General features: G+C 40.8%; 1 protein-coding gene and 1 long non-coding RNA gene across 3 annotated transcripts; one reads left to right on the top strand and one right to left on the bottom strand.

Annotated features, from left to right (window-relative positions):
• The first annotated feature begins 2572 nt into the window (after nucleotides 1–2572).
• On the top strand, nucleotides 2573–3889 carry LOC137881564 (uncharacterized). Its single transcript, XR_011103870.1, has 3 exons — nucleotides 2573–2711; nucleotides 3557–3585; nucleotides 3772–3889. It is a non-coding gene; the product is annotated as an uncharacterized lncRNA (long non-coding RNA).
• Nucleotides 3890–7759: 3870 nt separating this feature from the next.
• On the bottom strand, nucleotides 7760–13420 carry LOC137881745 (uncharacterized). Of its 2 annotated transcripts, XM_068723828.1 has the most exons (9): nucleotides 13230–13420; nucleotides 10701–12198; nucleotides 10488–10602; nucleotides 9429–9609; nucleotides 9298–9312; nucleotides 8990–9073; nucleotides 8702–8772; nucleotides 8442–8577; nucleotides 7760–8334 (listed from the first exon to the last, which is right to left on the bottom strand). In XM_068723828.1, exons 1-9 carry the CDS (start codon nucleotides 13305–13307, stop codon nucleotides 8311–8313), a joined length of 2202 nt encoding a protein of 733 aa, XP_068579929.1. In that variant the 5' UTR covers nucleotides 13308–13420; the 3' UTR covers nucleotides 7760–8310. The 2 variants fall into 2 exon arrangements, with proteins under 2 accessions (XP_068579929.1, XP_068579930.1); XM_068723829.1 differs by lacking the exon at nucleotides 9298–9312.
• Nucleotides 13421–14684: the final 1264 nt, after the last annotated feature.

Genomic DNA, 14684 nt, shown 5'->3' with positions numbered 1-14684 from the left:
ACGTGTTTCTCTGAGAAGAGACAGCAGGAATACATCTGAGACTTTGTGCCATTGCATTTGAGATCATAAGATCGGAGAACAAACCTTCATGCTGGATCTCCTCCTGAAAAGATCGCAGATTAATTTCCTCCCCCAATCAGCACAAATGTGTTCATCGTCTACATGGAAGAGTTGTTTCCTTTTCCAGGAAATGCTACTGAAGAAAAATGCATTTAAAGCCTAACAAGTTTTTCAAGACGTGGCTATAGATGACTGACTGTGGTTCAAAAATAGAAAGTGAAACTGCCTAGTCACTTTCTGTAACACCCCATAAAATGGTAAATTATTAAGTTGTGAAGCAGCAAGAGTGTGTAAGTAAAAACAGCATGTTTGTCTTTGTAACACAGGATATTCTAAACACATAAACAAGAACACTAACCTGTTGCAAATCATCCGCCACCTACCGCACACAGCTTTATTTCCTCCCTGGAGACATTTTCACACTTCCACTGCTCCGACTGAAGTGCATTATACTGAACCTTAAAGGTGCTGTAGTCCTCATGGTTGTATGAATGTGTGTGTTTCTATGTATTTGTGTGTGTGAACACACGAAGCAGCAGAAGAGTTATGAGATGGAGATGCCAGAGAGAGCACAGCCCCTCTCTCTCTCTCTCTCTCTCTCTCTCTCTCTCTGCTCTTTACAGTCAGCGTGAGCTGTTCATCCAACTGCTCTGCCAGAGTCATTATTGTAACTGTGAGTCAACATCGGCTCCCACGCACGCACACACGCACTCACACACACACATGCACGCATGCACGCACACGCACACGCACACACACACACACACACACACACACACACACACACACACACACACACACACACACAGACAGAGAACAACACTCACACATGCAGATTGTCTGCCCTGTATTAATATCTAGATTTACAGAAAGTTCTGAGGATGTAAACAGCGAAGATAGTAACGTTTGGTAAGCCTTTGAAACACAATCATAATCAACCACGCATACTCTCTCTCCCAAAAACACATGCAAACATTACACACCCAGCATGACAAAGCATCCTTTCTCTTGCCAACGCAAGCACGCAATTTACTCCATTAACACACGTCATCCATATAATCCTCCTGATTTATTTCCTGAATGATCGTAAGTGACCAACTCTAAAATGCTGTGAAATTCCCCACGGTTTCCCCTCATGTATGACTGGATTAGACTCCTAACCTTTAATTGAGAAAACATTGTTTTTTTTAAAACTAAGCTGCAACTTGTAGCCAACTATTGGCAGAACAACGCAGCTTATACAAACTCTGTAACTTCCTCCATGAATAAAAGCAAACAAGCTGGGAAACTCCCCGGCTGAGGGGGAAAGGGAAAGATGAAATCGTATCCGTATGGTGATGGCAGGTGAGAGGGCGCGACTCACTGAGCAGGAATGTCACCCTGTATTCCTTTGGTGTGACAGGAAATGGAATAATTGTGCCTCTGTCAAACACCAAAGGCATAACGCACTCATACACATGCATACATAAGCCCAGCCCCCTCCCCAATCACCCACCATCCAGCACTTGCTTCATTTCCCAGTATCCGTTCCTATATGGTGAGTCAGCTGACCACACGATGAGTCGCTCCTTTCATCTGTCTGTCATGAAGATGCCAAAGGAAGTGGCTGTGCGGGCTGAGCCACATTAACTTCTCAACCCCCCCAAAAAACCCTCCTCATCATCACAACAGCAACAATATCTACACTTTATCCTGCTGTCAGTCATCCAGCATCCTCCCACAGCGCTGTGTGCACCTGCTACTACTCTCCTGTCCTCTGACCTCCCACCCTCCTCTCCTTCCCTTTGAGGCATCCTTCCAGCTGTGTGTGAATCCACAGCCACAGCATCGCGAGGAATGCCCCTCTAGATGTCCACAGTCCCACAGCCGGCCTCCGCCCGCTACCCAACATCCTGACCTTCTTTGTAAGATCCCCTCACCAGAGGACGACTCGGCTACAAAGACTCAGATACTGAAAATATCTCTCCTCTCTTCACATCTTCTTCTTCTTCTTCTCTCTCTCTCTCTCTCTCTATGTTTGTGTAATTCTGACAACCAGAATACAGACTTGAGCTATATCGAGACTGCTGAACTGTCAAGAGCTCAGTTTAACTTCAGTGTGCGCTGAACTTAGAGCTATAAGACATCGCTTTCTAACTCTCATATCTGTCTGTTAAATATGAAGCTACATCCAGCAGCTGGTTAGCTTAGCTTAGCACAAGACAGGAAACCAAGGTAAAAAGCTACCCTGGCTCCATCCAAAGGTAACAATATTTGCCTACCAGCAGCTATAAAGTTCACTGATTAACAAGTTATGTCTTGTTTGTTTAGTTGTGGTTTTGTGACGTGTCTTGACGTCGCAGTGAGATTGCCAGGCAACCAGCACAGATTTCAGGACGTCACGGCACATTGCTAAGAAACAACCCTGTCGCACAAAACCCCTGGTGAAACAACCACTTGTTGTTTTTACACTTTACACATGTTTTAACACCTGCTTCTATTCCATGGCTAAGAAAAGATAGCAGCTCTAGCTTCCTATTTAGGCACAAACATGAGAGTGGTGTCAAAGTGTTTGTGTGTGTGTGTGTGTGTGTGTGTGTGAAAATCACTGATAGGGTGGGTGAAGGCTAAAGGACGGTTGTCACAGGAGTGATATGCAGACAAGAGGAGCGGTAAGGAGAATATTTCAAATATATGTGAAAAAAATGACACAATACACATTGCTGGTTGCAAAAAAAGGTACTGGTGCATGGCTACTGTACGTCTCTGTGTATTACAAGTAGATTTTGTTGCACTCACTGTGTATAGGGCCTGTTCCCTGCGGGATTGTTGTGGTAATATTTCAGCAGACGTCAAACTCTCCCTCAGGTTCAGCAGACAACAAGGCGACAAGAGAAATCCACAAAAAAAAGCAGCATTATGTAACAATCCTACTCGCCTGCAGGCTTCAGATGCGTCCTTGGTAACAATCACTATAGCACCACCAACGAAAGGACAGGATTGCATAACGACAAACTCAATGCCTTCGAATAGTAGCTAAATGCAGCCGTTATAAACTTGCATAGTATGTGATACTGTGAGGTTCTGATACTTGGATCTTTATGCTTCAATAAAGTTATGATAATTATGATGTACATGCAGCCCTGCAGCTTCATAGCATTGTTTTGTTGTTTCAGCAAAGCCATATGCAAACCTCCCAAACCGACAGTGTAAGAGATGAATAGTTTCCCTTCAAAAGAGCAATGTGCCCTTCATGCTGTTACATTCTGATGATAAGCTGCGATGTAATGCTGCTGGATACTCAACATTCTTTATGTCAGTGTATTGTGAGTTATTTTGTGTTATTTCTGAAAACATTGAGTAGGTGATAAGGTGACAGTGAGTCTGGCCACCCAGGCGCCTAATTTTCTTGTTGTTTTTGTGTTATTTTGTCAGACTGCTAACATCTCAAACACAGTAATATTTAGTGTGCGAAAATCCCCCCTAATTTTCTTAAACATTTGAAACTTGTTTACAGGTCAGCAATCCACAGGAATGAAACTACAGGTATGACATCACCTGCATACTATTTGGGTATGATGCAATATTTAAAAAAAACATGGTAAAAATGTTCAATATGAGACTAATGAACACTGGGCAAATAGATTTTGTACCATGTATGGTTACCATTTATGGAGAAGGATCATTAAGATGGAAGTGTCAAACTTCAGGTCTTCTGCTCTTACTCAACAGATAAAAGCCTTGGCTGCCTGCTTACCTTCACTGCAGTGTGGGCCCAGAACTGATGATGAGCAGTTTGAACTAATGTGGTGCAAGGAAAGATTAGGTGCGCCAATTCGGCTCAAGTTCCCAACTGAACATAACCCCACTCTCAGCAGTAACAGCTGAAGCAGAGAGGAGGAGGAGGGGGAGGAGAGACAGCAGCCAGTTAGTGCTGGTGACTCCAGTCCACCCAGAGCAGATCCACATACAGGCCCTGGCTAACACCCAGAATCTCTTCAACACCATGGAGCTTGAGGGGGAGGAAGTTTGTGAGAGTCATCTCCTCTGTTCACTCACCTGATGGACGAAAGACTCCGAGCACATGGAGTGTCTGACTACAATCTGGAGGGTCTGGATGACCATGGATGTGAAAATATCCAGCAGTGAAGTGACACGACAGGAAGAGCAGGACGGGACGACCACCTGAACAAAGAGCCAGAACATGAGACTTTTTGTTATTATTAAATCTGCATTAAGTGATTATTGTTGGCCACTTGGGAGCAGCAGAAGCACGCACAGCTTTGACTTGTACAGTAAATGGTGAACACGTTAGCACAGCTGTCACTTATTTATACATCAAGCACACACTAGCAACATTAGCATTACTTTGGAGTTGTGTTTTTATCTATCTGATGAATGTAAACTAAATACTTGCTCTCCTAGTTTTGTTGCAGTCTTCACCAACTCCTGAGAGAAAACAGGTCTGTATCTTTAGCAGCTAAATGCTTCACTCACCAGCTAGCGGTTAGTTGATAACTTTGTAGTTCGGTGCTAGACAGGTAGTGCTTTTATCAAAGCTCTGAAGAGTGAACTACAACTGTAAATTTGAGCACGTAAAACCAAAACAATGACGTATTGCTTCCTCTGGGGACCATGAATACCTGACACAATGCTAAAAAATATTGATATATCTTGGTTAAAAAATAGAGCAGCTTGAAGTTAACTTTGCCTATGAATTTACAATGAATCAATCCAGTCAGTGATCAATCCATGAATGCTGTGAAATAAGAAAAAGCAGCAGCCTGTTCTTTAATCCATATACAAATGGTGTGTTTCTCGAGTTGGGAAAACAGAGCTCACAAAGGACCATTTTTGCATTTCATTGCAGTAAACGTTTGTACCTCATTTGATAGTAAAAACTGATCAAACACAGACAAAAAAACACAGATACATGTGGAGTAGTGCTATTTTCAAAAGGCATGGATGCACTCAAATGCAATTACATAATGTTTACCCTCACACTCCACTCCGTGAACACAAAAAGCCACAGATAAACACTGGTGAGTTTGGCCGCTGCTTCCACTGTGGCTAATGAAAGAACTTGACGTCAGGTCTGGCCTGGTCTGCAGACCACAGCTTCACCTCTGTTTTACTTTCCTGGCTTTTCTTGTGCAGCGAGTGGATGAGGATGTAAGCTGCAAGGGCAAAATAAACATGTTCACATCTACTTCAATCCAATCTGTTTGTGAAAGTCCTTTGTGAAGAAATTTACATGAAACAATGTGGTAACAATATCGGGAATGAGTAGTAAGACTGAAAATAAAAAAATTGTAGTTTTCGTGCACCGTTAACTCTAAAATGTTCATATTTTAGTAATTAACAGAGGCGGCCTTGTTTTTAGTTTGACAACCATTCAATATTCAATTTATGTCTGTGGCACTTTCTCAACCTACATAAACATGTCATTTTTTAATTTAACCTCTTGCATGCAAATTGCCAAAATTAGAGTTTTTACCCAGCATTTCTCTTTGGATGTCTGCACACACACACACACACACACACACACACACACACACACACACACACACACACACACACACACACACACACACACATACACACACACACGCAGCCACACATCCATGCAAATGCTTACTTCCTCTTCATATAGAACAGGACATGCTGCAGCTAAAATTAGACGAGACAAACACTCACATGCTAACAGACACGCAAGTCCTCGATTTAACAGCACTGTGGTTTTACTGAAATTAGGAGCGAAGACACGAGATTGGATAATAAAACTAGTGTTGAAATAACTTGTCATGCATTTGTACTTTAAATATTTGTATTTAATGTTATACTTCTATTTAATCTATATTTCGGAGGCAAATATTGTGACTTATAACAAACATGATCACTTGGTTTTTAAAATACCGCCTAAACTCCTATATTACAACACAAACGCAGCTATCTTGAAAAGATAAAGAAAGTTTTTTCAAGATCATAAATAGAAACAGTAGGTTGAAGAGCAGTAGGTTGTCTTTTATAGCTCAAGCATTTTTCAATAATAGGCTCTTCGGTCCTCAAGCATAGGAAACATGAAAAAAATAACATGCAAAAAAAAGGTACACTACATTTAGAATGTCAGACTTTTGCTTGTAAAGGAATATTTTGTATAGTGTGGATTTGCTGCATTCACATACTGAATACTTCCACTCATTGAGATACAATCTTTTACTGCTGCAACTAAGACTCTTATTTACAAGCTAAAAGGAAGTCACTGAACTCAACCAGCTGTTTGAAGAATGGTGAATAAGTGACTCTGAAAACAGGGACTATCTTAAGTCAATAACAGATGAGGAAGGAAATGTTCTTAGCAGCAGCAGAAGTTGAAGTTGAGGGACCTCCTCCGGTGACATTGTTGTTATCAGTGTCCTGTCTGATGTTGAGCTCCACCAGTGATTCAAAGTAAAGACTAAAGACAAAAATGAACTTCACTTAATGCAGACATAACTATTAACTACGTCTTACCTTTTTGCGGTTTTGTTATAGATAAAATTGGGTTTGAGGGGATATCAATGCTGCAAATGGCTTCTCTAATGTCTCATTTCTGAGTAAATTCCAGAGTTCTGTTATCATGTTTTATGGGGGAGCATTTGCACTTTGTCTTCCTCCAGCATCGAAAAGCCAGTCTTCCATGTGATAACACAATGTATGTCTCCATCCGGTGGCTGAACTGTGGTGCTGCACTCATTCTTAAGTTTTCAGCTTTCAAGACAGGCAAGGTGCCCACATAGACCAATGGGTGATGGTTTTCTTTGAATGGGAACATGTATTCAGTTCTGATTGAATCAAAACAAAGTAAAAAAAATCAGTTGTATTCAGATAGAATTAATACTTAGTGATATGTAAATTAAATTAAATTATTTTTAAAGCAAATGGCACAGATGGTCCCTAAATGTACCTAAATGACAATTTGAAGATTCCACCTTAACACGCCTCAACTAAAACCTCTCCAGCGTTGCTCTGGTTCAGCATATCAGCAGCAGTGTGCGCACAGGTAATGTTCAGATGTTGTGTTATGGTTTGCCAAAGGTTTTGAGCAGCAATAGCATCATTTCAAAGAGATATTCAATCTAAAATTGTACATTTGGATTAGGCGGAAATCTTCATAAGTTAAATCTCTTTAATTTATGCAGTGTTCCATCTTCCTTTACATACTGTATACCATTCAAAATGTTCTCATGAAAATTCCCAGTGTGAGTCCTGACCACTGAAGTACCCTTGAGCGAGGCACATATTCCTAAAACTTCTTAAAGTGGTTGGTTGGTGAGTAAACTAAGAATGCCTTTACAGATGTGAAGTTTTTCTTTAAATGAATATACATACCTTCCATTATTTCATGCATAACATGTTGTTTGTACTCCATGCTCTTTATGGTTTACTTTTTTATTTTGTATTATTATATATAGTTTTGTCTTGACATATAGAGTACATCTCACATTTTTATTTTAATATGTTTTGGTATATTGTTTTATGATTAAAACCAAATCGAAGAAGGAAGATTAAAGGCGTATTCCAGTGATTTCTTGTAACCATAATAATCCTGAAATAAATTCCACAACTTCTGTGAATGGTGGAAAATAAAGGTAAGGTTCAGTCCTTTGTCTTAATTATGTAATGAGGAAGAATGCATATCCTGTAGAAGAAATTGTGCACTTTTACTCAAACTACAACATTATGTGATTCCACAACAAAGTTTATTGAGACTGATTTAATTTTCTTTGCATGCATCAGAAAAAAACAAACTTCTGAAATAATTTATATACAGAATCAATAACCTCAAGCATGTACAAGTCTTTGTTACTTCACATTCTGCTCATTAAACAGTTCTTTCATGCATCTGAAATCTGATAATTAGCTTTCGTAACTTCAAGGCACACATACATATTGATTCACCAGGATTTCGTTCCATATATATCTCACACAAACACTTTACTTAAATTCAAACGTTAAACTTGATCCTTTTGTGTGCTTCACCTCATTTACAAAGACGAGCACATACAATGAATTGATCCATCTGTTATTGTTGTGGCACAATTGGTTTTAAGATGATCCCAAGAACCCGAGAGGTTGAAAACATGACGTCACCACGTTTTTCCAGATGTATGTAAAAGGCTGGAGTGGATTCTCCTGTGACTCATCTGTTCGTCGAATTCTGTCGGTCAACTTGTCTTTGCTGCGGCAGTAAAGCTTCCAGATGTTTTCATCCTCATCAAGTGGTCCACATTAACCTCCAGGGCTCAATTTATTCTGTACACAGAGGACAGAAACGGGTTAAAACAACAGACAACAACTCACTGTTAGTGACGGGCAGTGAGGAAGCGGTAGATGTGTATAGACAGTATATTGAGTTGCACCTTCTTGGCGTTGTCTACACACTGCATGTAGGCCGAGGCGATGCTCGAGCACGACAGAGTCTTTCCCGTGTTCTCCTTGTAGCATTTCAAAATCTGACTCTGCAAGTCACCGCACACCGGCTGGATGTCGAAACGCCTGAGAGAGACATTCAAATATCAAACATCATGTCAGTTTGGTAGTTAATACCATTATATTTGTCCATGGACCGTGGTAACACCTGCTGCCATGGCCCTGTAAAATGTTCAAACTCCAAACTTACGCAAAACGGTTGTGAGTCTCCTCTTTGCCCTTCTGGAAGCTCTCAGCAGTCACTTTGTAAAAGTCAGTGCACTGTCAAAGAGGTAGAGAGTGAGAGTGAGAGTAAACCACAAGAGTGAAATTGCAGCCCGACAGCTAAACAATGAGCGGAAACTCAACAGATGAAGCACCGTAGAGCCGATGGGGGGAGTCATAAATATTCAGTGTTATCAAGAAATGAAATAGGATTTAAACCAGTTTCCAAGGGCTTGAATGTAACTTGATGAGGAATAATCAAAATGTTTCTCACCTTTGCCTCAAGTTTTGCGACATGTTCCTTGTAGAGAGTGTCTCGTTTCATCAACTCTTTCTCCCTCTCCTCCAGCTGATGAGCCTGTGGGAGTTTTAAATGTTTTGCTGATGTCATCACCTCTCTTAAACCAGCCACATTCATGCAAATACAACATTTTATTGATTCATATTTTGCAGGCCGTGATCCTTTTTCCACACGGGTAATAACTGGCTTTTTTTCTTCAGAGCTGTGATTTCAAGTGCGATTAGAGCAGAATGAAAGTGGAAAAAGTGAGTCATGCACGTATAAATTCTCTCCCGTCTTACCTTCACCTCCATCCGCTGAAACAACACAAGAGGGCAAGAAAGAGAAAGAGGCACAATAAGAGGAAAGATTTTCACATTTACAAGAGAGATCCTGACACGACATGAACAATTCATGTTTTTCTTGCGCTCACATAAAGCTGCACCATCAGCCTCTCGTCGTCCGTCTTCATTCGCTCCTTCATGATGGAGTCTGTCAGGTTCTCTATGTACGCCGCCTTCTCCGCCCCCAGCGTCTTCCTCACCTGCTCCTCCACCTGAGCCCGAGCGGCTGCTTGGGCCTCTGTTTGAGCCTGAGCCCTCATCTCCTCCAGCCTTCACAAAGATCACATTTCATTACTCTTTCTACAAGCAGCGATGCATCCTTCATACATTTCATTGGAGTGAATGGTAGGTTGATTAGTTGATAGACAGAAGTTTCATTAAGATTTCCTGCTTCATATGACTGGAAACTGAATATCTTTTGGTTTTGAACTATTGATCAACATCTTTATGTGATTTGGGAAATTAAAATGAGCATTTTTCACAATTTTCATACGCAAAATGATGAAACAATCGATCAACAAAAGTTTTTGGCTGGTTAACTCATACTGAAAATAATTGTTAGTCTTTGTATTTCTATGTTTATAATCCGTAACGTAGATGCACCTTTCTTTACAGTTGTGATTACACCCACAATTGTATTTTATACCTCCTTTTATTATGGTTTGCTCTACTTTCACTTTATACTATTCTACTACACTGATATTTATGTATTTTACTACGTTTTAGAGGTGCAACTAAAGATCATTTTTTACTATCGGTTATTCAGCTGATTATTTTTCTCAAATAGTCAATAATTGTATTTTATAAAATTGTGAAAATGAAAAAAAAAAACTTTCCCAGAGTTTTTAAATTCCATGTTTTGTTCAACCACAAACAAAAGATATTCAATTTTGCTGTCAGCAAATAACCGCATTTAAGAAGACTGAATCAGTGAATTTTTTTAACACTTTTAAATGATTAATCAATTGACTAATCAACTAAATCAATAACCGTTTCAGCTTCATGTATATCAAGCATCTTTCTTTACTTACTACTTTACTAAAAATGATCCTGAATTTATCTGTATTTATTTCATCTCCTCAGACAAAGACAGGAACACAAAAATCTTCCCACACATATAATGATAATAATAAGTAAATTGTCCTTACTGTCGCTGCAGCTCCTGCCTCTTCTGGTTGATTTCCTCCTCCAGACTCATCTGCATCTCCTCTTTGATCTTCTGCCTCAACTCTTCCTCCACCACTTCAGGAGGAACGGGTGAAGCTGTAAGTAAACATATTACATTTGTGAGAAAAAAAAAGCATAAGAAGTTGATTCTTCAAACTGTCCCATCAATCTTTCTCGTGGTGATATCAGCTCACCTGCTGCAGGTGGCGCTGCTGAGGCAACAGCAGGTACTTCGTCCTCAACAACAGGGGGCAGAGACAGGTTTAGGGTGGGCTCCTCAGCAGGAGGAGATGGAGAGGGTGGAGGTGGTGCCAGAGGCTCTACGAAGGGTTCACTTACTGGTACATCAGTCGGTATGATGGCCAGCTCCACACAGTGACAGGGTGGGGGGGGCTCTTCAAAAGTGAGCTCTGGAGGAGGTGAAGGTGCTGCCACTGACTCTGGAGGAGGTGCTCCCACCGGCTCTAGGGGAGGAGAGGGTGCTGCCACCGGCTCCGGAGGAGGAGAGGGTGCTGCCACCGGCTCTAGGGGAGGAGAGGGTGCTGCCACCGGCTCTAGGGGAGGAGAGGGTGCTGCCACCGGCTCTAGGGGAGGAGAGGGTGCTGCCACCGGCTCCGGAGGAGGAGAGGGTGCTGCCACCGGCTCTAGGGGAGGAGAGGGTGCTGCCACCGGCTCCGGAGGAGGTGAAACCAGTTCACATGGAGGTGGTGGATCGACAGCAGAAACCAGGAAAGGAGGCACTTCTTTTTCAACTACTGCAGGCGGGACTGGAGCTTCAACAAGAGTCGTCTCCACTAGCGGCAGTAAAACTAGAGCCTCAACTGGAGCTGAATCAACAGGACAGGTTGGTGTTACTGGTTCAACCGGTGTAAATTCAACAGTGGGTGGAGGTTGAACTGTTTCCACTGGTATCATAACAGATTCAACAGAAGGAGTGACAGCAGCAGGTTCAATAGTAGTTAGAGGTGTTTCAGAGGGCAGCAGTGAAGCTAAAGGTTCAGGTGGAGCTACAGCTGATTCTACGGGTGGAGGTAGGACAACAGGTTCCAAGACGTGTTCTGCTATCGCCGGAGTAGATGGGGTTTCTGGCTCTACATGAGGTAGGATGAAGGATTCAACAGGAGGCAGGACTACTGGCTCTCTAGCAGCTGGTGGAGGAGGAGGAGGCAATTCAAACTCAAGTGTAGATGGAGGTGGAAGAGGGGCTTCTACAACAGGGATGGTTAGAGGTGGAGTTTTTGGCTGGGCTTCGGGCTCCACAGTAGGAGGAAGGGAGTGAAACTTTACAGGAGGAGGAGGTTCCACTGATGGAGGTGTGGGTGGGGCTTCTTGAGGAGGAGGAGTGGGTGCAGCGGCGTCTGAGACAACAGGCTCAATTAGAGGTGGAGTTTTTGGCTCTACAGGTGGAGGCGGGGATGCAGGCTCCACAGAGGTAGGAGGCAGGGAGTGAAACTTTACAGGAGGAGGAGGAACGAGTTTTACAGCAGGAGAAGGTTCCGCTGACGGAGGTGTGGATGGTGTGATGAACGAAGGAGGAGGCGTCAGAAGAGGCATCAAGTGTTCGACAGAGGGGGTGAGAACTGGAGTGGGTGTTTGTGTTTCAGGTGAGTGAAAATTAGGACATCCACCCTGTGAGACCTGAGGAACGACGTTTGAAGACTGTTTCATCCGGTGGATCACTTTATCCGACAGCTGAAGAGAAACGAGACAAACACTTATTAATACGGATTAATCAGCGTCTCTTCTTATTCTAATGTGTTTTTCTTTCCCTTCTTCTGGCTTCAGCAGCCTGATTTCATTTTGTTTTGGGCTGTAATAGACAGATAGATAGATATATACTTTAACATACAAATGTCCCCCTGGAGATGAATAAAGTATCTATCTATCTATCTATCTATCTATCTAATGGGTCTGAAAATTCAGTTTTTGCAGCTTTGTTTCTGTCCAGTTTCTACTTTTGTGTTTTAAAGTTAGGAGGAGGAGCTACAGAACAGCTATTGTGCGGAGCTCGTAGGAAAAATAACAGTTTTGAAAGCCTGATATAAGAAAAAACATGGATTATTATTTCAAAATTTGGAAATAATATTCCATGTTTTTTGTCACAATCACATATTTGAATTATATGAACTACCTCAAATTCTTGTTATTTATTAGAAAAGCAGTTGGGAAAAGGACAACCCATGTTTTGGCTACCTGATCCATAAAAGTTTGGAGTTTTCTAGATGTTGCATGAGGTCACCAATAGTGTCACAGATGTCACAGATTGATAACTGCCTAAAAATAACTAGAAGATTGTTAAGAGTTCATTCACAGAAGTAAAGCTACTTTCATCATTTTGTCACGTTATTAAAAATATAAATAAATAATATTTGTAGTTATATTCATGATATAATTGATCATTTGAGCAAATGTAAAAAAATTATAATTTTCATGGGACAACCGACTATGTCCTTTCTTTATTCAACACCAACAGCAGAGCAGACTATGTCGTAAGGAGAGACCCTGACTTTGTGTTGTGACAACAAACATGAGGGCGAGATCAATACTTATGGATTACATATCACAGAATCACAGAATTAAAGATCAGCCACGATTGCAGATTAAAAAAAACCTAAAAACACGTGCACAATGCAGCGACGGTCTCTCTTTAGAAACAGTTTGCACTAATATATTTGAATTTCTCCCACTTCAAGTCCATGCATTCTCCCTGAGCTTTCACTCACCCGAATGCCCTTCACAAAACTAACTCCTCCGCCTTCACCATCCTCACGAGAGAGGTGACTCGGGCTGTTTCCCCCCATCCACGCACTATCAGGACCGGGTGCTTACTAAAAAATATTGAATCCACAACGTGTGTCTGCGCTCAGTGAAATAAACTCTATGATCAGCTGTAACAATCTGCCCTTCCCACCGCTGGGTGTCAACATCAGCTGCTGCTATTGGATGCAGCTGAACAAGGCCTCTCTGGATTGGTCGACTCACTTTAAAGGCAATGCAACGTAAAGGAACATCGTGTCCCAACGTGCAACATTTATGAAACTAATTAAAAAATCCATTGTACTTTTTTCCAGTGGTGGAAGAAGTACACAACCACGTGGAAATACTCAAGTAAAAGTCCTGGATTCAAAATGTTACTTCAAGTACAAACATATTAGAATCCAAATATACTTAAAAAGTAAAAGTAGTCATTATGCATATTGGCCCATTTCATAATATATTACATTATTGTATCATAACTATTGATGCATTTATGTGTAAGCGTCACTTTAATGTTGCAGCTGGTAAAAGTGCAGCTTCAATACTTTATTTACTGCTGGGTTGCTTAATCTATAATAATACATCATAATTTATTAGTTAATTATAATTTGTCTAAATAATCTGAATCTGATATGTAGTTACAGCTGTCAGATGAATAAAGTGGAGCATAAAATACAATATTTCCCTGACAAATGTAGTAGAGTAGAAGCATGAAGGAGCTTAAAACAGAAATACCAAGTACAGTACTTGAGTGAATGTACTTAGTTACTTTTGACCTCTTCTTTATAAACAAGCACTTATGCTTAATTATTTGACCATACAGAGAATCCATATTTATAGTCAGGTTGTCATTTTAATTTCAGCGGGCAGGGAGTGTAACGTTTTGTACAGTACAATGTGATGTTTTTCATTGATTAAATAATGATCTGATACACCTGAGGCAGTTCAACACACGAGGGAAATAAAATACAGCAACAACATGATCTCCATAAATTATCCCTCTGTACATTCATGTTTCAAAATAATCCTGATTCAGCACCTTAAACATTCATATAATACAATAGTATTTTGTGTATTCAGCTTCGCATTATTGTGTTCACTGTAATCCTATACTGATGAACATTAGCATCAATGCTAATATTGAGGAAATTAGCTGTCACATTAAGAAAATAAATATTAAAATAATGTTAAGACAAAAGAACAGTTGCACCATGATTTTGCATCAGTGAATGGTAATGAGGTACTAAAGTTAAAGAATAGTGTTGGTGATATTCTATATTCTCCATTTATATTCTTAAATTATTATAGTTGTATATTAAGGAGCCAGAGTCTGATGCAACTTGTTCCTCTGTGCTGTAGAGCTCCATTTATTTATAAAAACTCATTGATGAGCCACATGACATGTTGATGAACTTGGGCAC

Source organism: Cebidichthys violaceus, unplaced genomic scaffold (genome assembly GCF_023349555.1).
Source record: "Cebidichthys violaceus isolate CVI_PGR_0920_01 unplaced genomic scaffold, fCebVio1.0.p SCAF_3, whole genome shotgun sequence".
Lineage (NCBI taxonomy): Eukaryota > Metazoa > Chordata > Actinopteri > Perciformes > Stichaeidae > Cebidichthys > Cebidichthys violaceus.
This window is presented reverse-complemented; position numbering and strand designations above follow the sequence as displayed.

Excerpts from the sequence above, each read along its gene's own strand:
- LOC137881745 (XM_068723828.1), bottom strand. The coding sequence starts at position 13,307 with ATGGGGGGAAACAGCCCGAGTCACCTCTCTCGTGAGGATGGTGAAGGC. Across the intron at positions 8,578-8,701 it reads GAGACTCACAACCGTTTTGC|GCGTTTCGACATCCAGCCGG; the intron begins GTAAGTTTGGAG and ends TGTCTCTCTCAG. Across the intron at positions 8,335-8,441 it reads GTGTAGACAACGCCAAGAAG|AATAAATTGAGCCCTGGAGG; the intron begins GTGCAACTCAAT and ends CTCTGTGTACAG.